The sequence below is a fragment of the Haemaphysalis longicornis genome, unplaced genomic scaffold (assembly GCF_048455015.1).
Source record: "Haemaphysalis longicornis isolate Haplotype H1 unplaced genomic scaffold, Haemaphysalis longicornis Haplotype H1 scaffold_4, whole genome shotgun sequence".
Taxonomy (NCBI): domain Eukaryota; kingdom Metazoa; phylum Arthropoda; class Arachnida; order Ixodida; family Ixodidae; genus Haemaphysalis; species Haemaphysalis longicornis.
Window position 1 is genome coordinate 48,149,230 of NW_027526361.1, and position 27,107 is coordinate 48,176,336.

At 47.0% G+C, this 27,107-nt stretch overlaps 1 protein-coding gene across 1 annotated transcript in view; it reads left to right on the plus strand.

The window, feature by feature from the left end:
- LOC144178653 (uncharacterized) overlaps window positions 1-27,107 on the plus strand; it is a 241,113-nt gene that overhangs the window by 86,757 nt on the left and 127,249 nt on the right. Inside the window, 1 exon segment of the mRNA XM_077706659.1 lies at window positions 16,098-16,244. Within this exon segment, the coding sequence (XP_077562785.1) occupies window positions 16,098-16,244 (147 nt within the window).

Below are 27,107 nucleotides of genomic sequence, written 5' to 3' on the forward strand. Positions count from 1 at the left end.
CGCTCCATAGCGCGAGACGTTCCACAGCGCTGTCTTAAGCTCGGCAGTAGCGAGAGATTGTCGTCCACGTTAGCTTATATTGAAATATGTTTAGTTCAAAATTTGTGTCGGAGTGGGGAGGGTGGGGGAGGGGGTGATATTTGGTCATGCTATACAAGGTCAAGCCGTTATCTCCTAACGCAGATAGTTCGATAAGCTTCTATACGAAGTTCAGTTGCTATGCGGGGTTTTCTTTTATTTGTTCTTTAGTTTTACAAATGAAAAGTAACCTTTGGTGTAGCTATAGCTAGAGGGAAGAACGAAAGTACGTTTTACGACTAAAAGGTAACCTTTGGTGTAACTATGGTTAGAAAAAAGAATGAGTGATATCACGCGGCCGGGTTATGTCCCGGGTTACAATTATAACGTGCCCTAGTTATGACGTAGTTTACTTGATCACAACCAGACAACGCGGCCGTCGTCGTACAAGCCTACAAGCGTACGCATCCCTCGATTGCCCCCAGACGACTTCCGCACCATTCCGCCGGGCAGTTAGAAGAGATGTGACGAGAGATCGGTCCCAGAGGTACCGGTTACGTTGAACCGTGCAACTTCGGATTGAGGTTGCTATACTGCAGTCGTGCGTAGCAATAACGCCGTCGTTGGAAACCATTTCCGACTACGAGGATTTATTGATCGTGCGGCGGGTGGGCGGAAATGAAGCTGGACACGCGAGGCCGCCAGTCCACGCGAGCGACGAACGAGGTTGATGGGTATGGCACTTCTCAATGCACTGCACGTGAGCGTAATTCGGACAGGGATTGGGAGTGCAGAGGGCAAAACGCTTAAGAGCAGTGCTTTTCGTCGACTTGTGAAGAGTACCGGGCCAAACAGGCTGCACTAATCGAGACCTGTCATTACTAACCTCCCGTTTTGCTTTTACAAGCCCGGTGTGAGTACATTATTTGGACTTAATAAGGTACCTGGTCTTAGGAAAATCGTCGCGTAGATGAAACTCGCCGATGGAGCGCGCACTTGAGCGCAGCGGGGAGGCACCCGGAGTGCAGGAATTGCTGAAGTGAAAGTTGCAAGAGGCTTCTGCCAAATTATGAGAATGCGTTACATTAGCCCGCTTTTTGCGGAGTGTCCTCTGGCGTGTGTGTTTTCTTTTTTATTGAAGTCAGTCTGAACCGATACCTAATCTGAGTCATGCGACATGCAAATTGTTCCTTTCCTTCTTTTTTAGCAGGAAGAAAGAAACAACGTGATTGAAAGATGGAATGAAATAGAATGAAATATAATCATCATCATCAGCAACAACAGCCCCCTACGTCCCCTGTAAGACGAAGCCTCTCCCACCTACCTCCAACCGCTCCCGCCCCGCGCCGCTCGAGTCCATTCGTTGCCTCCAAAATTCGTTATTTTGTCCCTCCATCGAGTAATTGACCTTCCCCTTCTTCAATACCTCTCTTTGGATATCCACTCTGCCACCCTGGTGATCCACCGGGTTGTCATTTCGCCTAACTACGTAAATAAAATAAAACAGAATAGCTCGTCTGGGGTATTCCGATTCTGCGTAATAGTTGAGCTTTGTAAGGCTCCCTAACCCCAGTAACAAGTTTGTCATAATATTACGTAAGTAATTACCGATGATTAAAAAATTCATCAGGTGCATAATAACGACATATTAACTTTGATTTCCGAGCAATTATTCCACCACTAGCTAATTTAATACAAACAAGCGTACTGTTCCAGGAAAAGCATGTGTGAGATGGTCTTGTAGTACCAACGGTATAAAAAATAATGTATTTAAATTAGGTGAGGACCCATAGTGGGCGGAATTTAAACATTTAATCTGACGACAAACTTGTTGTCCGTTGAATATGTACAAGTAAACAGGGGGCGGGGAGTATCCCCGGGTGCAAAATTAATGGGCGTATTATTTATAGTCTCTTCCCGTGCACAAATGCAAAGAAAAAGGTACGAAATTGTGATTGATTACTCTGTCGTAGGAATCGATAAAACACGAAAGTGAAATGTGCTGTGAAATGAGCAGCTGAGCATGATTTGCGCGTCGGCGGCTATCTTGTGGGTGTGCTTGGCGAGTGACGTCCTGCTGGCGGGTCGCCTCGGCAAATGTGTGCTGGCGTCATTTCCATGACGGATATGACGTCAGTGAAATCTTGGTGTATCCCGGCATAGAACACTTTCGTGTTAAAATATAAAACCCGAAAACGAACAACCATAAGTATGAGGTTGCTTCCACACAAGAAGACCCTATGTGCAGGGGTGCACCCTTTACAGGCCGCTTGCTTCGTTGTACTGGCGTCACTTCCGTGACGGATATGACGTCAGCGAAATCTTTGTGTATCCGTGAATAAAGGGCTTTTTAACACTTTCGTGTTAAAAAGCCCAGAGGAAACGCTATGGGGAATTGAAGAACGCGACGTCTCCGAAGTTGTAGGCGTTCTAAATCCCACTGGTGGCTTGCTAGCTCATCCAGCGCTGGGGGCTACAAACTGGAGCTTACGGGAGGTCTTGAAGGCGTATATAAGAGGGGGTTGGTAGAGGGGAGGGGTGCAGTCAAAATACTTCCAGCGTAACGATTGACCCTGCGAGGCCCCCGAACAGCATCGCTGCACCTTTCCTGTTGTGTCTCGCTTGATCTAACATCTTGAGAGGAGAAAACAAGAGTGGCCCCCACTCGATGGTAATCTCCCTCGGTGCGCCGACGCTGTACCGGAAGTGACGGGGCCAAGCGTAACAGCGTCACAGGTGATCGAGCCGGTGGGCGGCGGCACCGCTTAAGGCTACGGCCGCGCGGCCAGCATCGCTATTCAACAGGGCGCCCGGCCATGGAAAGCAAGATTCGTGCACGCAATTGCCTCGAGCAAGGCGAAATCGAATGCCTGAGTGCGCTAGTTGTGCGCAGTTCAGTCTGTAGTTTGCCAGTAGAGACTTGGGACGCCGACCATAGAGGCAAAAGAGCCGCATACGACGAGTTAACCTTATACATTCAGGTTTTTGGAAAGTCTAGACAAGGACTAGACATGACGGCGTTTTAAGCCAGACAACGACTAAGGCCAAAGTAGTACTGAAAGCTGCTGTCTGTGAGCGGAAAGTATTCGCTTAGACCACGTCTGAATGCAGTCAGTTTGAATCCGTGGTAGCCAGAAAGACTTATAGCGCGGGTTCATTGCAGACCAAGACCAGTTCTCATTAGAGGGGTGGGCATATAGATATCATTACTTATCGGCGTCATTCAGCCACAGCTGGGAATAATTATTGTCTCATGTGCAGGATTGTTAGTTCTTAAGCATTTTTTTACTTCACCCAGAAATCTGTCTTTCCACCTGTAACGTGCGACGCAAAGCGTGGCACGTTGCGTGAGATAAAATTTAATAAAAGCATTAGGGCCTTGAATTATAAAAGGTCCCTTGTCTTCTAAAAGGCCCTTAATAACAGGCCATATGGGTTCCAAGGCAAGCATTCGTAAAAGCGTGTCTGGGAAGATGAGTGCTCGTAAAGAAAATTTACGCGCTATCTGACAATTCTGGCTTGGGAGTTTCTAAAAGTGTTTTTTCATGTCTTCTGCTAGGTCTTACTATATATTAGTTGACCGATGTAGGATATTTCAAACATAACGAACGACGCATTGAGTACCCGAGCTGAAGTCATCTAGCCTGCTGTACTTGTCTTGAAAGTTCATAGGACATAAGCGACACATAAGCTTTAAAAATGAATACTAAACATCTCCAGAAGAATGTGCAGGTCTAGCTCTTGATTCCGGAAAGTTAGACGTCAACACAGGCGACAAGCTTACGAGCTTAACCCATATATACAAAAGGAACTAGCTGCACGTTACTGGATGATCATGATTGGCTGTATAACTGTAATGCTACACTCTGAGAACACCGTGCAATGTAAAATACAAACAGGTTTTATAGAAGCGTCCCTATAAACAACTTCATACCAGTACGATTCATTGCAATACTGTTTATACAACGTGAAAACACACCAAGCTTTCACCGTTGTGGCTACCAATTAAACAATAGTTTTTTTTAATGCTAGAACTTTTAACTAGACGCGTGGAAGAATATTTACCGTGCAAACTTTAGAATCCCCAGTATACAAAAAACAGAAGAATACTTTCCTTTAAACTTCTTGGCCTGAGTGATGACGTGTGTTCGTGTTTCCTAACTTAGCTTTCGTTGACTCCGCCCTGGATACCTCTTTTTAGCACTCTGTGCGGGACGTGAAAGGACAACCTTGCGAGGAATCGATCGGCCAAATCGTGCCGAACTTACTGAACCGGCGCACTTTAAATAGAGTGCGCTGACGGACGAACCCCGGTAGTGCGACCTTGATGACACGCTCGAATGAGGGAGATCTATTGTTTCATGAGTAATGCTTCGTTGAATTCGATGCCTTTCCCCAGAGTTTTCTCAGGGCCTTCGTTGATATCGTCACGCGTCGAAGGACAAAGCGCTCACATACGAACACACAAAAACAAAAAGAAAAAGAAAGCGGCGAGGACCATTACTCCCGTCGAAATCGACACAACAGCAGCATTTCCTGATTTCGGGTTCGGCGATCGGTCCGCGAAAGCTGCCCGCACACTTGTAGCGTCGCTTCGATTCAATGGTGTAAAATTGGCGATCAGAAACGTATTAATGCACCGAAAATAGTAAATAACATCAGTGTGCATAAAGTACCTCGTTTTTAACAGTGCTTTGGAATTAGAGCCAAAAGAAGCGATAAAATATGCGACAGTGCAATGACCTTTTAGTTATTTTCGAGTATGTGTGCAAAAACGTTGATGATACGCACTTTCCTGGCGTGTAAAGGGGCTTATTGCAAGTGAAGTCATCAACTGAGACCTCCGGTGGTCAATGTTACTGTTGAAACACGCTGTATATTGCGGCATGTGTTACTGTTCTACTTTTTGGCTGGGCTTTGAGTAGGCATTGAATACTCCGTCCTGGCTGAAAAAAAGGGGGGATATGTGATGGGGGTGATTTCAATTCTTCTCCAACCTCGAATGCTAGATACCCCTATTTTTCACGCGAACGCACGTCGCCCCTTGTGCACCCAAAACCCCCCGGTAATGTTTCTAGGCTAACTTATCCGTAAGGTGTAAAACAAATTCGCCCCGTATCTGCTCCTTTCGTTGCAAATGTCGACGAAAGACGATAGTCCAGTGCTCCTCTCCGGTCTGGTTCCTCCCAAGATAACACGCTAGAGGTTTGTTAAAGTCAATTTAAATTTATCGTGTTCCACTGCTTCAAGTCGGGTGCCTCGATGCCAGCGCTGCCGTACGGCGGAGTCACGCGTCAATCTAGGTACCCTACTGCAACGCTTATAGAACCACGTTGCCCTACTCCACGAGTGTTCCAAGCGGAACGTGAAACCTATCTAGTGGAACCATTCGTTGCTGTTGCCGCTTGATGTTTTTGAATTGCGCCAGGTAGCACGGCAACAGCAGGCGACGGTTTTCTGCAGTTGATGTAGCATTTTATTTGCTATCGCAAACCAAACATCGGTGAATTTTTTGAATAAAAGAACGCTGCAAATCTCACTCACGTATTGATTTTCTGCCTTATATTTGCGCAATGTCTGGTTCTTGTTCAACAATGTTGACAGGTATGAACACTAACACCGGACTTAGAGTTTTGTTTTGGCTGTATGTATTTGTTTTACTTTGCCGGGTGGCTAAATTCGAGTCGCAGACAGACAGACAGACAGACAGACAGACAGACAGACAGACAGACAGACAGACCAAAATTTTTGCATTTAAGTAGCCCAAGAAAGACTATCGCCTTTAAAAAAAATGTCGATGATACGCACTTTTCTGGCTTGTAACGTGGGCTATATAAAGAAAAGGCATCAACTGAGGCTTCCGATGGTCGACTTTACCGTTGAAACACGCTTTTTGTTGTGGCATGTGTTACTGTTCTACTTATGGGCTGGGCTCTGCGCATGCATTGAACACTCCGTCCTGGATGAAAAAAAAAAGGGGGAAGGGGGTGTTACGGGGTGATCTCAATTCCTCTCCACCCTCGGACGCTAACCGCCACTGTTTTTCACGCCAACGCACGTCGCCACCTGTGTACCGAAAACCCCCCTGTAATGCTTCTAGGCTAACTGCTCCTGGGGTGTAAAAAATGCCAATTTTTTTCAAATGCTCTTGTACTGCCAGGGCCACCGACGACATGATCGGCTCAACACCTCCAACAAAGCAGTGACCGTGTACAGGGCCGCGATTGGCAGGGTGGGGCAGTGGTCCTCTCCGGATCCCTTCCTTCCCCGCACAGCACGCCATCGGCGCTTCGCCTAACCGCTCCGTTGTGCCAACGGCGTTTTCCCGCGTGGCTCTGTTCAGCGCGAGCACTAGGTCAGGAGGAAAGAGCCCGCGAACTAGCGTTGTGCCGAAACGTCCTGTCACGATCGGATCCCGGAGTGGCTTGCCTGTTTTTCTTTTCTCGTCTTACCACGCAGAGCCTTACTCGTCGCGTCTTTGGCGGGTTAACGTCTGCAAGCTCTGGAGGGCCAGGCACGCGTGCGCTCCGTTCGTGAACCGAACGGTTCCCCTTTGACCTCTGTTTCGGCTGAAAGGGCGCCTATGCTTGGTCCCCCTCCTCACTCGTTGTTCGGCTTGCGGTGCCACGTCGAAGTAGAGGTACACTATGTGCGAGCGGCTCGTGGTTGCCTCTTTTTTCTCCCCGATGACCTCGTTGTACAGCGCCCGCGCCAGCCAATTTCTGGGGCGCACGCCGCGTTTTCTGCCGATTCGGTAATCGAGGAAAGGTAAGGTGATCGGCTCCGACTTTTACAGCAGCGGCTGGCAGAAGTCGAAATGCTTTGTTCGCGTTGTCTTGGTTGAGCGGCGCTCAAATCATGGTGCCCTTGTTGCGCGAACCGCCTGGATGAGGGTAGGGGTGGGTCGGAGAGGGCAGACCGAAATTGGCCAATGTGGAGATGATCAAGGCCCCCATTAGACTCAAGGATCGGCTGTGAAGGTTGTGTAAGACAATCGGAAGGCCCAGAGCGTCACTTGAGGAGGTAATTGATTGGGTTTATGAATTATTCTGGCCTTCAAGAGTTATATTGGGGGATGTTGCCTTGTGCCCTTCACTTATGGGCTTTTATGAGTAAATGGGTTATCGGTGTTCTTTCAAAGCGTGGGTTGTTTTGCGCCTGGCTGCTTTGTCTTCAAGGTTGCCACTGAACCGAGAGAGTGGTCGGCCGAGAAAAATAATCAATAATTATGCTCAAGAAAAAACAAGAATGTCAAGGATTTATGCTGTCTTCGGCTCTTTTTACAAGGCGTACATAGATATTGCAAGTTCTATTCACATTATCTAGGTGTTATATCAGTCATAACTCTGAAAATGCTTCCAGATACTTGTTAACACCGTCCTAAAAAGATAAAGGTTAATAAACTAATATATTGTGTACACAGTCGAATTAAGCAACGGAAGTTGACGCAACAGAATTTTCACTTTTGAACAGAACAATTGTCTTGGAGTAGTTTAAATTAGTGTTAGCGCAACGCAAAAATACTTCCATTAAACAGACCGAATATTCTTGCCACCCGTATGAACGGTACCGCTGATCCTGCTGTAAACATTCTATGGGAAGTCTCGGCGTTACAAACGCTCACAATATGTGTCGAACAGGACGAAAGTCCAGAAATTTTGTTGTGTGTACACCCAGACGCCGTAAATGACGTTATAAAAAAAAAGTGCCAACAAAAGCTAAAGCAGTAAAGATTGATTCATTTTCGTCAATCAGTGATCGGCGATGACCTAGGGTTTCCATACCCGCAAATACATACGTATAAAATATAGCACTTCTGTGCTTTTGTCTTCAAACATAGTAATGATCCTTAAAAGTTTATTCGAAGCCGAAACAGCACCTGCGGTTGCTGTGAATACTACATGCACATTTCATAGGTCAAGAAACTCCCGATAAGCGGAACGGGTGTTCCCAGTTGCTTCAGGCTCTGCTTATCGATATTCCGCTTCATATTAAAAGCGTTGATATGTTTAACCGAGCTCAAGGAACCGGGTGGGCCCTGCATATACGTCTATGTAGTACATTAGGCATTCGTCGGAAAGCTAGCATGAGCTCCTGATTGTACAGCGGGGATTAAAAGAAATACGAGAAACGGAGCACACGAGCGTTCCAAGCGGAACGTGAAACCAATCTAGTGGAACCATTGGTTGCTGTTGCCGTTTGATGTTTTTGAATTGCGCCAGGTAGCGCGGGCAATAGCAGGCGACGGTTTTCTGCAGTTGATGTAGTATTTTATTTTGCTATCGCGAAAACCAAGCATCCGTGAATTTTTTGAATAAAAGAACGCTGCAAATATCACTCATGTATTGATTTTCTGCCTTATATTTGCGTAATGTCTTGTTCTTGTTCAACAATGTTGACAAGTATGAACACTATCGCCGGTCTTAGACGTTTTGATTTGGCTGTGTCTTTTCAACGAGCCTTTAGGTTCTACGCAACGCTCGAGAATGTCTCTACTTTAGCAAAGTAAAATTCATGTAAGCTTGCACTCGCGCCCAAGACTTGAATGGCGAAGCTGCTGTAGGTGAGCTTTATAGGACGCATGGCTAAGTTTCAGTATCATTGCTTGTTTGCATAGCTGCGGTGCCAGTAATCGTCGTCATACGCATCGAAGAGGTCGTCCTTTTCTTCCCTGCGTGTGGTGGATGCAAAGTCACCCTCAACATTGTAGACTTCACCAGCTCTTCGTCATTGACTCGAGGCAGCGTTGGCGGGATGTGCAAGTCCTCTTGGGAAGAATTGGAAGAAGCCATGTCTCCAATTGTCAGTAACGGCTTCTTGACAACGCGGCTGCCGCAGTGACCTCTCCAAAGCATGGCGTTTTTTTCATCTTTAGCATCAGCGCTGGAGTTTGTTTTTGTTGTCGTTACATGCTCGCTTGCGCTTGACGACAGCGCAGGAGTTTTTTTTATTGCTATTTTTGGTGAAGCCACTGCGCGAGCCAGTTACTCGGCGGTCGCCGCGAGGCACGCGCTCACGAGCGCTGGGCAGTTTCTCGCTATTTTTTTTTCTGCAACGGTGAAATTTCGGCTTGTAAAACAGCTCCGCTGTTAATAAAGTTAAAAAGTATTGCTTGTTAGCTGCAAGTCGTCATAACGTATGCCCATTTTTTTTTGGTTCTCAATGTCGAGTTGAAAAGGCAACATATACAACTATTTGTTCGACATAGCACAAATCTAATTCTGGTGAGAAGCACGTTATGTCTCAGCCATGAAAACAGGCGTGCTTTATAATGTAATGGGTTACATTAAGCGAATGCGTCAAGACAAAAATAAAGTAAAGAAAATGACAGTACGCACAGTACACCAAATGGATCACCCAAACAGGAAACCACCAACGTAAGCAAACTGAAAAATAGCGCTGGAATAATAGTAAGGATTGCCATAAGGACAAATTCCAGCAAGACACGGAAAAAATTGATATCGCTATGATAGCTTCAAAAAGCGAGAAAAACGACACCCATTTTTGGTCAACCAATGGCTGGGTGTGTTTATACAAAATATATCATTCGACACGTTAAATTACACCTCCCCCCCTCCTCCGCCATTGTGGTGACGTCAGTTATACCGCCCTCAAAGTTCCCTTAACGAATAAACGCGCAGCACAAAGCCTCCCCCCCTCCCCCGACCGTCTCACGAACTTAGTTATCAAAAATGTCACCTTGACTGTGCCTGCAACCAACGACAGTATCGATCCGAGGCAATTAGGCGTTCCACTACGACCTTCGAAGTTCGAAAGTTGCGTTGGTGCCTGGGAGACGTTACTCAAAGCCTGGTGACCAGCATTGACCAGCTAATTTTAGTCTGGCTACCCTCCAGACTACATCAGAAAACAAAACAAAACAAAAAAGACAGCAGCGCTGCCGTTAATCAGTGCTGTCGCAGAATAACCATAACAAAGTTTCCGGGCTCGTACTTTTGGTCTTCATTGCACGAAATTGCGTCTGTGTACACAGAATACAAATTGCGCAGGCATGCGCTCAAGCCGTTGCCTACCCACCCCACTACGCAGTGACGCATTGCGGTCGGTATTAATGCATCAGTGATTGGCCGATTAACTATAGGGTTTCTTTCAGCGTGCTATAAGGTATTTTCTATGACGTAAAGGGCGACAGCGTTGTTGTCCCTAATCACATTGACGATGCCAGGAAACGTTATATTAATAACTTGCATCTTGGGGAACAGCGCGAACTAACAGGGACACAAAAAGAAAGAAGTGGACAGGACTAGCGCTGACTTTCAACTCATTTCAACTGACTTTCAACTATTAATAACTGCAACAACCACAACGACGACAAAAACCTTAATGAAAACAAAGCCTACGTTTGCAAGCTAATCGGCAATTAGAAAGTTATTTTTGCTGCTTCTGCTTTGCCGCCAACCACGTCGCAAGCTAGGTGGGTAGGTTGGAACTGATTTAGTATAGATTCAGTTTCTTCACATATTTTATCCTCCCCGGTATTTCTACCAACAAATGCCGGCTATTCAATCCCTCCCCATTAGTTGAAGTTGATGAATCAGGCTTTCCCGCTCATTGAATTGCTTTTGGGCACACTCATGATTATATTGGCAGGGAAAGAATAAAAAGATTATTGGTGCAACTGCGGTTCGTAACATGTACTATTAACGTCAGGTTAGCAATGTGACACTCGTATTACGAAACTGTTGGGTTAGAAAGAAGGAAATATGATACAGCAAGGACAAACGAGTCCTCCAGAGAAAAAAAGACTCCGCTTTACTAAGCCGCCCATTGTGCTGGCGTAAGCGGCTAATAAGACAACAACACTGGAGAAAGTAATAAACACAATAAGAAGATGGCATGCATGTGCGCTCTCAATTGGAATGCGTTTAAGCAAATGATCTTCCATGAAACTGCTGTTATTGGGTAATAAATGAGTCTCTAATAAACCACCAACTAAACTTATCTCCTCAACTATAGGTTAGGAAATTCGCTTTCAACAGCTACAAACGTGAAGTTGTAGTGGAACCCAACGAAAGGCAAACAATAATGAATGAAGCATTCAATCTAAACGCTACTGGCTTAAGCATGCGTGGCTAAAGATTCTGGTCCACTAAGAAAACAGTTAACGTTAAAAGGAAAAGTTCTTCTTCTGATCCTTCTCTGTTTACCTCATTTTTGTTTTTTGAGTATGAGTGCGGTATACTGTAAGACAACTTTTCTTGGCAGCGAAGAACAACAACCACAGCGGATTTCCATATTTTCACTCGACAAAGTACTGCAGCCTCTTTCGGATGTTTTTTTTTTTTTTTTTTGCGGTTTCCTGCTAAGTTTTAGTTGTTTTTCGGCTACACACACAAAGAAATGCCAGCTTCCACTTCGCCTGTAAGAAATCGCTCCTGGTTACAAACACGTAATTTCGCAATCTTGATTCTTTCTAAAATCATTGAGTATTTAATGCCGCTAGAACAAAATGGCACTTGTGCCCAAGGTTCTTTCATTGCATCACCCTGAGTTTGGTTATTTTCTTTAAAACCGTACACCGCTGTCGCGTCTTGAACACGAACGTTTCATTGCTGATTAAAGGGACCCTAAAACACTTTTGATAAGCGCTTTCACTCTTTCCTTCGTGTCTGAAAGCACTGCGAAAGCTATAGTTATCGCCAGCACGGAACGGCACTTCGTGATTTGCTCGTCGCTCCAGATGCGCCTTCCGTTTCTGATTTGTTTTCGTGGCTTTATTTTTGAAGCTGCTATCGAAAAGCGTTTATTGCTGCAACTGAAGGAAAACCGGCCAACAGCCGCTACATGGCCTTAATGACGTAATTCGAGCGGTCAAAGAACGTCAAGACTGGGAAAGAGAGAAAAGCCTTTTGAGCGAGTTTCCAACTTATCTTATGGGCAGAAAGCAGTAATTTTTGGTTGAGGTACTTTGCGACCTCCTAACCTAAGTACTGGGTGTGCTGGGTGACTACGTTCTGCAAGCCTTAAAGATGCAAGCCAAAAAAAGTTGAAAAAGTGTTGCAGGGTCCCTTTAAGGACGCTTTACAACATGCCAGCGTGGGCAGGATTTACCTCAACGTCGTTCATTACGGCATTCCTTATCTTCGCGGCAGTTAACTACAAGTACTGCATAGTTTACGGCGGAACTTTTCAATGCGAAGCACTGCGGAGTTGGTTACGCAGCTCGCATTTTGTACAATGCGGTGGTCTGAGTAGCCACATTAGACTTATGCGCGTGATCGTAAAGCACTTAATTATTAAGCCTGCGAGGGCACCATTGACAGCGCACGCGGCTGTAGAGGGTAGACCATGCTAACTGCACCATACACGCTACAAACCACGAATTCACTCCGTCAAGTTCGGCATATATTTGTTTTTTAGCTACGCGTCCACTTCTCTCGGGCGAGATGAGTATCCGGCGGTACGAAGCTTGAGTGGTGGAGATTTTTTTCTTGCGGTGCGAGAATCGGGGCACATACTGTCGACCTAAACGACAAACCACTAGAAAATACGAATGCCTGGTCCTAAGATTAAACTTACGGGCGTTTTCATTTGCATAGCGCTGATATTGTAACCGACATTCATTAGAGCAACACTGCGGATAGCTGTTACTTTGCAGGTTTGAATCATGGGCTGCATTCAGCTTCGAAAGTTAATGACGGGATTCGGATTGCTAGCATTAACAGCATTATTGCAAAAAGGTGTCCCTGATTGCAGTGGAAATGCTTCATTAGTGGGAATGGTAAAGTGACACATGCCATAATTGCTCGTTGTGAAGTGTCCGCTTGAAAAAACTAGTTTAGAGGTGGAGAGGAAAAATCAAAGGGGGGTGTTGACTGCATCTTCACACAACTTCGTCATTTTGCAGCCGAGCCGATTTCACAGCCCCATCGCACTTACCCACCTGTCACAGGTTTCCTTTATTGACATTTATCAGTTCTCAGAAAATGCATGTTAACTAGTGTGAGCCATACACGCATCTCGATAGAGCTAAGCATTTTTAACTCCTTCATGTTGGTTTGCATATATTTCCACGCAGTCCTGGGTACAAAAACGTTGTTAATTCGCGGCAAATATTGCTTCAGTTGATTACATTTTTCAGTAAGAAAACAAATAGAACGGGCATCTGAGCATGCAGTCGTTCCCGACTTCGTTCATTGCGTCAGTGAAAAGTTGTAACAAATTACAAAACCTGGTTTCTACGAATACATCTTTAAACAAGCCATGATCATCTCGTTTAAACAATACTTGAAGATATTAATTTGTTGCCGGGCACGTGAACCGAACAGGGTTGTTAGTTTCTTATAGAAGATACTGTAGCCAGTAGAATAAGCAAACAAAAATAGTCTCGCAAATGTTGTTATAATTTAAAAAAAAATACGTTTGTGCGATACCGACCAGTTTAATTACACATTGCTTGTAGTATCACATTTTGGCAGTTTACAGTGAGAACCAACATAAATGTTCTTGAAATTGTTCGGAAGACCTGCATGAGGTATTCGGTGACAACTTCCGTATTTTTATAGAATGGCAATACATTTGTTATACAGAATATTTGCTGGAACAAGTGAATAGATAACGAAAATTGGGCCCCATAGTAAACTTTTGCGAAGGTTGAGATGTCTTGCAGAATAAAAAAAGCGAGGCCCATAGATGGTGAACAAAAATTCACTAGGATTAGCAAAATATTCATTCGAGCATTGAAAGCCTATTAGTAGGAGTCTCATTTCCAGAAGCTTTAAAAGGCCCCATAACGCTGGCACCGTTTTTAAGAACATGCTTAAAAAGAATGTGCGTTAAAAAAACAACTTCAAACCCTAGGTCTCGCTTTCTACAAGGCGTCATTACTTCCGCTAGTATTGCCGTTCTATTTCCTTAGTTCATGTTTTTCTTCCTGGTCTCATGTATTCCTTTTAAAATTGCGGGACACGCTACAGGGACTTTGGTAATTAGCTATTTGTCCATGTGCTTATTACATTGTTAAGCGAAGACTCTGCGACGAATATCTAATAAGACGTTTTGAGTCTTTATTTTTGTTTTGATTCCCTGAAGAAAAAAAAACCTTAATTGTGCCCGGAAGCCGCGCGAACAACCGTGACACAACTGCAGACAGTGAAAGCAATAAGCTATGTAGAGTAAAAGTATGGAGGCTGCAATTTGCTGTCCCAGTTTGGTATGAGCAGAAAGAATCGAGAACATCATTTAGGAAAGCAAACGGCTAATTGAAGCTCCAATCTTCCATTGAGCGTCTTACATTTCTTCCTCTATCTCTAATCGTGCCTTCAGGATTCAATGCTTACCGCCTATTAGGTCTAGATGACACAATATTCAGGCTGTATACAGCTACCGAGCAGCCTAGTAAGCCTCGTATATTTTCTTTTCGCTTGTTGGATCACGTATCGAATCACTCACAAAACTTGCAGTTATGTCAAGGGTCTGCAGATAATCACCAGGAACTGTTTCAGCTTAAAGTTGGCCTAATGACCTGCTGAATTATGGGGCATACCTAGAACGTTCTTGAAGGGATCGCTGCCAACCAAATCGATACACTCGCGTACTCTTGGGGGTCCTTTGTTTCGTTTATGCTTCTTTAGCGGGTTTACCTCGCCTCAAGAGATACACCAATCCGTGCCCCTGGGGAATGGAGAAGTAGCTACGTGTACCGGGCCTCGTACTCAGATATGAAACGAATCCGGACCGACCATTTCGGAGGGGTCATTGCTGAGCGGGAGATTCCTTCGGGCATGGCTAGGAGGTGGGTGGCATAGCAGCTCTAGTTCGGAAGGAACGATCTCCCACTTCCCCCCTGTGGACCAAGCCCTGATTGAAGGCTAGGCGAGCTGTTTTTCTTCGTTTCTTGTGTCCGGCAAACGCTTTCGAAGCTACTCCTACCTGGTTCCGGAAAACACGAACACTGTTTTATACACCTTTATCTGCAGTAGTGCACCAAGTCAGGAATAAGGTCTCAGGAGCTTCGAGATGTGTTTATGATTGGGCGAAAGCAACTTACACTTATTAGATCATGTGTGGCCTTCGGGCTACGTGTTTATAACGAGGGAAAAGGCTCCTCTTAAATATTTTAGTAATACTTGGTTCTGATCACGTAGTACGGACTCTGAGGACGCAACAAACATCATACACTTACGTTGTACATTTTTGCTTTCATTTCGCTCCAAGTCATCGTTGTTACAGTTATTCTTGAAATAATTGGACACATAAACAACATTTCTCTATCAAGAAAGTAATGTCCCAGTCACGCAGGCAGTTTCGTTAAGCACCGAGTCGCTCATCATTGAACTTCGCGGTGTGCGAATCCACTTAAGGATTCAATGATCATTTATTTTGATCAACCTCTGTACCTAGCTTCGACGTTTGTTCGGACGATTATTTTTACGTTACTGGCTGCGGGTGAAATATTTCAAACCGTACGAATAAAGTTGTGACAGGAGGCATTCCGTTCCTTGCACGTAAAAACGGTGTACGCGTGTCAGATACGAGCGGCGCCACATTGACTCAAAACTCTGCACTTCTTTTATTGTGTTTTCCTTCGGGCAGGCGCCAGTGAACGCCGGTGAGCGCCGGAGTGAACCATTTCTGGGCAAGCTGGTCTGAATAAATAAATAAATAAATAAATAAATAAATAAATAAATAAATAAATAAATAAATAAATAAATAAATAAATAAATAAATAAATAAATAAATAAATAAATAAATAAATAAATAAATAAATAAATAAATAAATAAATAAATAAATAAATAAATTGCTCCAGCAATCCAAAATTAACCCAGCTCGATTTTCTAGGTTACTGGCTCCCTGCGTATTGCTAGCTTTACATGGCTTATATGAACCCTAAGATATCGCTCTAGTGAGAGAGAAAAAACGTTAAGTAGGCGCAACAGCCCCTCAGACTTGTGTGTTGCTGGCGACGTCGAAAGCTTTCCCCGTCGCGGCCTACTCCTTCGCTTTGGCCTTGTTTTGCAGTCGCTTCAGAGCAGTGCTTAAAACTTAAAACTGGCGAACCAGCTTCTTTCCCCGCACTATCGACTCATCCCGACTCTGCCGTCTCGTTCTCACGCAGCTGGAAGCGTACCAAAGCGGCCTTGGAAAACAAACACCACGTGTGACCAGGACACGCACTTCGTCTGTCGGAGCGACCCCAAGATCTGCATAGCGCTCTCCAGGGTACGGGACGGCTCGGCGGACTGTCCCGATGCCTCGGACGAAGGTGAGTGCACGCAGTTTTTGGTATTTGTTAAGCTGGGGGGATAGGGAGTTTCAGGTTCATCCGCCTTCTAAGGCCGTGGTTGGGGCTTTGAAGGAGTACTGACACGAAATTTTCGTGTTACGTTTTTTTTTTCGCTGCTATGCGTGCCTACCGTGCCACTAATCATAGAATGGCACATTAGACAGGTCGAGCTCAGCGTAAACAATCACTTACGGCGTCGTTTATTCCTGTCAGTTTCGGTTTCGACAAAACGAACGCCGAGCGGCCGCCATGACAGGAGGTATCACGTGACGTCACCATTCTTGCTGTACCGCGGCCGCTCTGGACGCGCGCACGCCCAGACCGTCCGAGGTCTTCACCGTCCCCACGCGCCCGGGCAGCATGACGTCAGTCCAAAAGCCAAGACGTGTAACACGCCGAAGCAAGGCGCACCATCCACCGCCAGCTCGTCGGCTTCGTCACGGGAGCCCCGATGTCGGCAGTCAAGTAGCAGATGATGTGATGTCGGCCCGCTCTGGGCTTTCTCGTGCGGGCAAAGATTAAAATGGATTAAAAATGTTACGCCGAATGGTTGCTGTTGAAACTTGCTGGGAGATATCTCCTTATAAAAAGGAAGCATTTTACACAGTTACCTCAGCTTTGAAATTTCGTGTCATTACTCCTTAAAAAAACAAAAAAAAAACAAAGAAAACGCTGTCGGTCAAGAAAGCGCAGACAGATATGTTGCCACACTCGGTTTTTACGTGGTCGCCACCCTACTACGGCATGTGCGTTACGAATTCACTTTTCTTTTTTTTTTTCCCGGAAGACAGCAACCTTAGCGACTGTCCATAAAATAACGATAGTTGATGTGATTACTTTGTAGATACGGTTTTTCACAGGCAATCATTCTGACCATGCACTAAGTTGGTGCGATGGTTTATTGATTGATCGATTGAGTGACTGATTGATTGATTGAAGGGAAAGTGGCTGTTTCACATAGCGGTACTTTTGCGCCTTGCAATCTGTAGCGGAGAGATAGAAAGGGGAACGTTTATTGTTACCAGGTAAGTGATTGGGAGCAGAAGGAGCGCGAGTCTCCGTCCATCCAACTCTGTCATTAGCCACGAGCCCATGGTCCCTGGCGGCGGCTTCGGCCATTCGGACTACTTGTCGCTGTCACTCGAGCAAGGGCATCAAGTTTCCGTTCCTCAACGCTGCTTCGTGCACTCGCAGTCTGAGTGGTCTCACGTTTCCATCCAATCATGCATCCTTGGTACATACTCAAAGTTTTTCCGGCCGGCTTTGCTGAAGCGAAGAGCTTTCAACTGGGCAGGAAGGGCTAAGAAAAGAAACCGCCGGTAGTTCACACATAAAAAGTTTTTCTTTTTTTTTTTTGCCGCCACCTGGTTTGGAGGAAAAACAAACCGTAAAGGCCGACGATAAAAACAAGGCTGCTTGTGAAATGAGAGTTGGTTATCGCCGACGTACGCAATCAATAATGCATAAGCGGCGCTGGGAACTCCACGCTTGCTGAATAGAACGAGTAAGGGTCACTTGATATGGACTTTGCCAAGGATATAGTGGAGATAAGTAGCTCTCTTTTGCTGATTTTGATGAACCGTATCACAGTCAGCTGCTTCATACGTAAGACGCTGTATCATGCTGTGCCGGCACCGAGCACACATTAAGGCACTGCGACGTGACACAGTAGTTTTTTTTTTTTTAATACAAAGCTAACAGTAGCTTGCACAGCGTTTCTCGTCTCACTGCAGCGTTCAGGGTTCCCACCCTGCTGGTTCCACACTTTCTCACTAAGTTCTTAAAGGCGAAAAATTGCTCTCCGGCGTTGGGGATTCAATTTGGAATTTTTTTTTCACCGAACTCTCCACGTTGACACCAGCAGGACTTCAGCGACTTACCCCGAAAGAGCTTTGTCATCCGGCTAACGACGTTGCAGGTCTTTTTTCTAATGTGTCTGACATTTGCGACGAGGTCGCTAAACTAATTTAACTCGCTTGGCTGAGCCCTATAGCGGCTTTCTGTTCGCTCTGCTTGCTCTGTAACCGGCTGTCTGTGTCTCGAGAGTCCAGAGTGATTTTTCTTTTCACCTGTTTCACCTTACTGAAAAATAGTCGCGCAGCGAAATGTCTTCGAACTAAAGAAAACAGTTGGTATTACATAAAGGCAGGAACTCCTCTTCGTCCTTAAGACAGCTTTCTTGCGTAGCCTCTTAACTTTCAGTGCAGATCGGCGTCTGTACGGTAAGCCTTGGCCTAACGTAAATTTGGCGAATCAAGTTGTCTGGATTAGGGCCGCTGAGTATTTCGGCATTACCGAGCAGGGCTGTTGAGTTCGAAGATTCAAGAATGGTTAGCTATTACATCTAATGATATTCTATTGGCTACGACGCATTGTTGTTGATGATGATGATGGTAGGGTTTAACACGCAGACGCAACGCAGGCGATGAGGCGCGCCGTAGTGGAGTGCTCCGGATTAATTTTGACCACCTTGGGATCTTTAACGTGCGCTGAAATCTCGTACACACGGGCGTTTTTTATTTTCGCCTTCATAAGAAAAGCGGCCGCGGCGGCCGGGAATCGAACCCGTGTCCTCGTGCTCAGCAGCACAACGCCTTAGCTACTGAGTCACCGCGGCGGGTACGACGCATTGTTAAGAGACGCAGAAGCGGACACTGCCGCACCGCACCACGCTTACATGCCCCCAACAAGAACGCAGCATTGCTGGGATGTCATGGCCGCTTTGTAAATACAGCGCCCCCCTTATTTGTTATGGTACGTTTCACTTTTCCGGACACCACGTAACAATATAACAAAAATTGCAGCGGTTGAATGCCGTTAAATCAATTTTGCCGATACATAGCTAGTTATCGTTCCGAGAGCCCGCAGTGGGCGTGCACACCATTTCACCGCTGCTCGGCGCATGCGCGGCGCTTTAGGCGCGAACGCAAAGTGGAATGGGAAGCAGCCAGCGCCTCCTTACATCATTTTCTGATGGCACAGGTCCTTACCCTTTCCCCCTATCCCCATCTTCGCACCCCTCTCCTTGGATTGGACGAGCGATGGTACGCTTTCACTCCGAAACCGCACGAGGCGCTGGCTTGACCTTGGATGAGCTTGAAGGTCAGATAGACGCTACGAGGAACGAGCCTTTTTCTGTGTTGTAACTGTGGTAACAGAGCTTTAAAAGTAAAAAAAAAAAACACAGCGAAAGCCGATACCGATACCCAGCCGGCCTGGTGAAACTGTCAATTCGGCTGCATTTCTCACCCTGCTTTGAAAAGATTCAACGCAAGGCGACTCCCGTCTATTCGCGTATTCTTGGCTCCAGGTCACGCCGGACCGATGGCTCGACTCTAACCAACTCCAATACTGCCAAATCGGCCTTCCTCTCCTTACACGTTCCTCAATACTAGGGACGCCCCCATATTGCCCCGGCTTCAAACCCAGGCCTACTTCAACTCGACAGTCCTGCATTACATATCCTCACAACATGCCCGAAATGCCACGCACCAAATGCCACCTGTCACTTTGAGTGGGAATGCCCCTATCACCAGAATCCTACCCCTCCCCCCTCCCCGGAGCAGTGGGAGCATGGGCTGACCAGCGATCGCCTCGAGGATCAGATCAACCCGTTCTTCCGGGATAGGGCAGCGGCTAAAGCCTACGGCTTTTCGGACTAGGAAAATGCCAGCCACTTTTCTTGATTTTTATTTTTCGGCTTCAATAAACGTTATGCAACGACAGCAAAAGCCGTTCGACCGGTGATTTCAGTGGTTGAGCGGCAGCTGCAGATGCAGTCGTGGTTGCTACCGGTTTAGAATGATTGAGCTAGGCTGTGGAAAATCTCAGGAGTGTCGTGCGTATGCTTGGAAAAACGCCTTTTCTGCGGTTCTCCGCTTTCCTCTTCGCTTTTTCCTATAAAATCGAGATCGGCGTATTCACATTGTTTCTGCCGCAATTCCCGCTGCTGGTACGCCCTTTTCACGCTGCGTTCTGTCGCAGGACAAACTGCCGACGGACCGGCTCTGTCCGTGGTTGCAAATGAGGTTACAGCGCGCTGCACTCACCGTGTATGCACGGGGCTGCGCGCCGACGTCAGCGCGGCTAGTCACCCTGCAGCAGACTTAACAAGGAGGAAATTAAATTCCGATTCTGCAAGGTCGCACTAGTGAGCTGTAACATTGTTCTTTTTTTTTTTTTTCATTTGCTTCGCACGTTCAAGGAAGCGCAAGCCCTGACGCTTGGCTTTGTTGTAGTGGCGCGGTCAGGCGGACCCATGAATGCGTCTAGTTTTTTTTTTTTTTCCGTTTGGTGCAGCCCCCTGTGTTGGAGTCACCAACCGGGGAGCCGTAGGCAGCTGTTATTGTTTTTTTAAAGCGAAGCTCTTTACCTCCACCCCCGAGAGTTCTGTCGCGACCGTTGGTGTTAACAGAGAACTCCCGCGAACAAATAAAAGAAGCTACTGGCACCGCCAGCAATCGAACCTGGAAAGAATAGAGAAACGGAGCGAGAGCCCGTTGTATTACCTATTGAGCTACGAGCCCACGCGGGGGTGGAGGAGACCGACGGTGCGCTCGCCGAGCACATCTGCGGGTTTACCCCCTGCGTTCTCGCTGAATGCCACGTGATAGCGTCACGCGACCTCTCGCCCCGCTGTGCGCTCCCCCCACGGCCCGTGCAGCAGCCGTGTGCGCGCCTTGTGCATGCGCTACGAGTTATAAAAATTGAAAGAACCTCACACCAACTCATGGCCTCTCACTTCTCCTGTGTCTCTGCCGCCGATCTCGTCGCCTCCGTCGGCGGCAGCACGAAGGAGAAATGAGCTCGTCTACCACTGGATTTGAGCTTCCTTTAATTAAAAAAAGAGTTTCCACTCATATGCTTCACTAATACAACTCAACCAACCACCGTTCATGAAGGATGCATTGATTTAACCTTAGCAAAAAATATCTAATAGAGGGTGTGGTTAAGTGCATTTCACTTGCCTCTGGTTTCCCTCTTTCTAGAGCCACGTGTGCGAATTCAAGTGAGGTCGCAAGGGTAATCGTTGTGGGCGTCATTTACAGCTTCGCTTTCCAACCACCTTCACAGGGTGAATTGGTACACTTTTTTTTCTTCGGCGGAGACACTAGGCATCGTGAGGGTATCACGTTGTACATAACGCTAATTCAAATCCACCACGTAAATTTTTGCTCCAACTCAAATCCAGGACGAAAAAAATTCCCTCGCACTTCCCCGAGGGGGAGAGTGTGTAAGTGCGAATGCAAGGTTGATGATTGCGCGATTACGGTGGATATCGTGATCTTGGAGTGGAGAGGAGGCGCCCAACACCCGCAGTCACTGAGCGGAGAGAGGAGGAGGAGAGTAGCGCCCGCCGTTACGGCGAGGGCTACACGAGCGCCCTCACGCGTCGGAATGCGGAGCGCCCGCTACGCGAGCGAGAGCTCTCCCGCCCGAAGTGGAGAGGAGGCGCCCAACACCCGCAGTCACTGAGCGGAGAGAGGAGGAGGAAAGTAGCGCGCGCCCATCTCCCCCCGTTGCTAGGGAAGACGAGGAGGAAGACGAGGAGCGCGCGCACCCGCAGCTGTTGCTATACGGACGACGGCGGCGGACGATTCAGGCTCGCTTAAGAAGTGCATTCGCACTTAAAATCAAGCACTTCTCCGTCGAAATGACAACGGTGGGGGAATGCCAATTTTTCCGAAATCCCGTCTGTCACAAAACCAACCAACCCAGAAGGCAGCGAACCCTATTTAATTATGATTATTAGTATCCCTTTCCAAATCCAAGCTGTTTGGACCGTGCCCGAATGGCGCAGTGTGCGGAAACTTAGAGAGGTGTACGCCGTAAAGGGATGTTATGATGTAAAAATCATGACGGGCTTAATTGGAATGAAACTGCCTGCTTGAAGTATGCCAGAGTGGTTATAACGTCCACCTCTACGTTGAGCATGTAACTGTTGTGCTATGGCAAGCCACACAATAAAGAAAAAGAAAAAGAGGGACCCAGGTTTCATTCCAACCACGTGACGTGTTCTAATTTTCTTCACTTCATCTACGGTCATCGTCATCATCAGAGGAAGTTGGCTTTCCTGCAGTGCGTTTTGGGTGGACTACATGAAAGCTTCGCTGTAATAAGAGGCGTGTCCAACAATTCTGCAATCTGCCATCGCGATTGCGGTTACATCGTCGAGTGGTTATTGGTATAGCGTTTCGATAAAAGATTCAGCTCGGTCGCATTCGATTGGCACAGGGGCACCGGCCAGATACTATTATCTTGGGACTTAATCGCAGTAAAGGAGTCACGTGATCATGCTGTCATTTCGTTCCTTTAATGAAGCGGTGGTGCAGGTCACACGGTTATGTGGCCTTTGGCCGTTCATTGCATTCAAATTCCGGCATTGATTGGGTAGCCGGGTGATTGAGACTTTTATCAAATGTCCATAATAACAGACTCCACATTAGCGGTTAGAACATGCACATTAGCGACCTATCGCGCATGGTCTGTACACATTAAGAATAAGGCGTAACTCCAAGCTTTAAATTTGCCTAATGGTGATGGCCTTACGCAGAACACACGTCGCACAATATAGATGTCGTTGAAGCATCACAGCTGGCAACAAAAAGCCGGAATTCATTCCTCACATGCGAAGCGAAGACCTCTGGTGTGAGTAAAATCAGAATTTCTGTGATATCCAACTTCTCTAGGCCAACGTGAAGCAAGCACCCACGTGCTTAACAACTCAGCTTAGTCTATGTGGTTGCCTTAAAAGCGTCATTCGAGCATGTCGATGAGGGGAGAGACTTTCCTAATGGCAACGAAACTAGAGGCGTCATAAATGGTGTAACTGTTTCGGGGGGGGTCCAATTGGAAGAGTTTAATTTTCAAGGCAGCTGTCTCCGCCGCGTGACACAAGCGCAAGCAAGCACCTTGAAACCAATGCACCCAGTGCCTAAATTTGCAGACGCGCGCCTAAAGAAGCGTTAAGTTGCCCAAATGTTTCGCTGCGATTCAAAATAAGGACGCTCTTTTCAAACATCAGCTTAAAGTAAAAACGCCAATGTTCGCAGTAAGATTTGTAGCTCGAAGGAAGCCGCTCCGTCAAGGCTTCCTCCAAATTTAAGTCTGCGCTGATATTCCAACGCTCTCACTCTGCCCTCACTTCGCCTTGTTGTCGTCGGGTCACAACAACGCGTGGGGCAATAAACCCGTCGTCTCTCTTTGGGTGCATAACCCTAGGGTAGCCCCATGGCTCAGCGTAGCGAGGAACGGGAATGGATGATCGCAGGCGCTGTGCTTGGGCACCAATCCGAATCGCTTTTTTTTCTATATTATTTTTTGTATTGCTGCACCACTAGAGCGTGCGAGCAGCCGATTACTCTTATGCTGGCCTGGCACCCATATTTCAAGTGGGCCGCCGTAGCCTTTCCCGTCTTCGCCTTGCACGGCACCCGGCTCATCCTTTCGTTCACTTCCTTTCGGGGCCGAAGCCTGCGGGCGTTGTTCGGCGACGAAGGAGCGACGTAGGCCGGATGCCTTCTGGTGGAAGCAAAAAAGAAAAGGGGAAAAGGGTATGGGATACGAGTCGCAGGAGCTAGCAATTACAGCGCTCAGCGTTTCATTACCTGGGTGACAGCGTCTTTCGCTCTCCGTATTTCGCTCTTTCGCCGCCTTCCCACCTATCTGCGCGGATTGCTGTCCCGAACACCTCCCAAACAGAATGGTGTCCCCTGGTACGCAACATCAGTTTTAGCCTTTGAAATCTGCCCATCTTGAGCAGGGGAAAAATAAGGTGAAGGTATCTTTGAAGTTGCTTCACTGTAAAATCGGCCTGCGAAGCAATGAAAAGAAAAGGGCTCAAAGCAAACCATTTGAAGCATTCCACTTGGAAGGTGTTCGCCCCATCTTACCGCCCTACATTCCGGACGGAGCCGCTGCCACGTCGCGAAGCCTTTGGGCGGCGCAGGTAAAGGAGTGTTTGTGTGCGGCACAAGCCACGTCCTCGCGCTTTCTTGTTTCTTGTTCCGCGCCTTTTCCAGGTGTTTCTGCTTTACATTCGCTTTTCTTGTGTTAACTGGTTTAGCCTGGTTAACGTAGTAGCCGCGTCCGCTTTCTGCCTGCCTAACCCTTTAAAGGTCCAGCTAGAAGTACGTAGCGGCCAGCCGGTAGTTAGATGGCCATTTAGATAGATGACCCGACCGGTTTCCTTGGGATGTTTGTACCTGCCGCATCCAAATGCTCTTCGGAAAGTATCATGGAAATGGCCTTTCTGAGAGGGTCGTATTTCATACGTTTGTTTTGCTTGTTTGTATTGGTCGGTTGGCTTGAGGTTCAGCCGTTTGGTAACAGCGATGAAAGACGAGAAGAACGAGATTGCTTGGCTGGAGGATTAACATGATAGTCTACTCCGCTCTCCCGCTAACAACTCCAGGTTCTTGGGCGACAAAAGGCTGAAATTCCTTCTTGAAGACTGCGTCGCGCGCAGCCTATCAGCACAAATCGTACTCAACGCTTTCCTTCGTTTCGTCTTGTACCGTTAATCACACAGGGTATTAAACATTGGAAGGGGAATCGACATCTTGTAGCTCCGGCGGGAATTTTTAAAATATGGTGTAAGCGAGGATAGGACACCTAACATCACGCATAGCTATTTTGGTAAGCAAACCGTAGTTACTTGCTTCGTAAGGTACACATTCAGAAATTAACAGAGAGGAAGCGTCTAAGTCCATTTGTTGTAGAAGAACATGGTCTTGGTCACTTGGCAAATGTTCTAAAGCATCCGCGCGTACGCACGACACCGTCATAGGACTTTTTTCGCCTTGAACTGACCTCCTATGCAAGCCGCTTTCGTGTAACCGTTCGCATTTCTTCAAGAAGGTCTGTGACTACACTTAACCTGCGACTTGACCTTAGCGCGTAGAAAAAGAAAAGCATCATGCTGTGCGTTCCCTAGTAGTCCCTCGCTTACTGAAAATGGCAGTGGAAGTTGCAACAACGTCGACAGGGATGCACTTTCAGGTTTTGTAAAACCTCGTTGACTTGGAAGGCGTCGCGCAAGAGTCGGGAATCTTGGAAAGAGCTGCGCTGCGCTTCGTATTTCTGTTCCTGCAGGAGCAGCTGCGATACCGCGTGATGCTTCGCAACCTACCAAGGCCGGGTGCCACCTCTGACGTTTTCCCAAGCCAATTACATTGGCGCTGTAGTGAGACGATCGGTCCCACCATCTGGTGACTGGCTTGATTCAAGCGACGAAGCATCCGCATGCCTTCCCCTTCACCTATGGCCACTCGTGATTAGCGACGAAAAAAATGCGAAAGAAGGCGCACTTAATCGTGGCGCGAGCAATTACGAATCGCGGCAAGCGTTCATTTTCCACTCGCCCAGCGTGGTCATATCCAGTTTCAAAGCCCGCATCGTTTAACGGAACGAAGCGGAAACTTAGCGGCCTTGAGTATTTCAAGGCGATGATCAAATCTTGGCGCGTGGGTAGCGCTGTGACCCGCCGTGCGCAGAGGAACCCGCTTGAATTCCTTCAGCAGCAGCAGGGCCATCCGTATATATTGAGACGACACGTTACGTCACCGTCCGCGGAGGGACAGGAAAACGGTCAGCTCGCCACGAAGCAGGAAAAACACCTTGCCCAGATACAGAGAGATTACGTACCCGTGCTCGATTAGCAGTCCAAATATAGCGGTGTGTCTAATAGTCTCTGTAGGGTGTGGCTTCACGATTTAGTAGGTCGTCAAGGTCTCACGCAATGCTTCGCGCGCCATCTTGGATTAAGGAGCCGTTGTCAGCCGAGGCAGCATGGATGTACTTCAACAGTCCCTTCTTTTTCTGAACAGGTAGCCCCGTTTGCATTAATCTCGGTTAGTATTCGCTGTTTGGCGTGCCGCAGATTAACTCGCCTAATGGGACGCATAGCCTTGTATGCTGTCAAGGGCTGAAAACGGAAACAGGGTGCTGGTGTCGCCCCCCAGTAACACGTCTTCCGACATCTACAGACGAGGGATACTGCTGTGCGGAAATGTGGAATGGATGTTGCATTTCATTGATGACAGCGTATTTTCGCAGCCTAGGATCCGTAGTATACCTTCTCTTAAAACTAACAACTGCATGCAAATTAACGGGGACAGAAAAGCATGAGGACGACACAAGCTCAGAATCGCAACTGGTTAAACACATCAAAAGCCTAAAAACCCAAGCGCCCAATCGGCACGCCCTACGTGTGCAAAAACTCTCGGTGCCCTCGGCCGCACGTACACAAAACCTTCTCAGGTTTTTTAAGTACCGATCAAGCCACGTTTGCTGTACGCACACGCTTGATGTTAGCTAATACAACAGTTTGCACGACGGATACGTTTCTTAGGAGCCAGTGAGGATTACTTTATTAATTACGGCATTTCTCCTGTACCAAGCTTTTACCTCAGTGCTCAGAGTGCAGGAATGGACTTCGAAACCGACGGTACGTTTAACATATATTTTCTCAATGGCTTCTGCCGATGCTGTTACGTCACCGTGGGATACTGTTATATGCATTTCGGAGGTTAAACATTGATGTGTTGACAAGTTTGATTCTCATGTGAATCAACGTTGGTGTCATGGTTAAAATTAATTGCAAAATACGCAGAAGAGTTGGACACAGCCGAGCTTAGCTGGTGACTTGAATTCGGGCACTAAATCTACTTCAAATTATACAAACAGATGAGTGAGTGAGTGAGTGAGTGAGTGAGTGAGTGAGTGAGTGAGTGAGTGAGTGAGTGAGTGAGTGAGTGAGTGAGTGAGTGAGTGAGTGAGTGAGGGAGGGAGGGAGGGAGGGAGGGAGGGAGGGAGGGAGGGAGGGAGGGAGGGAGGGGGGGG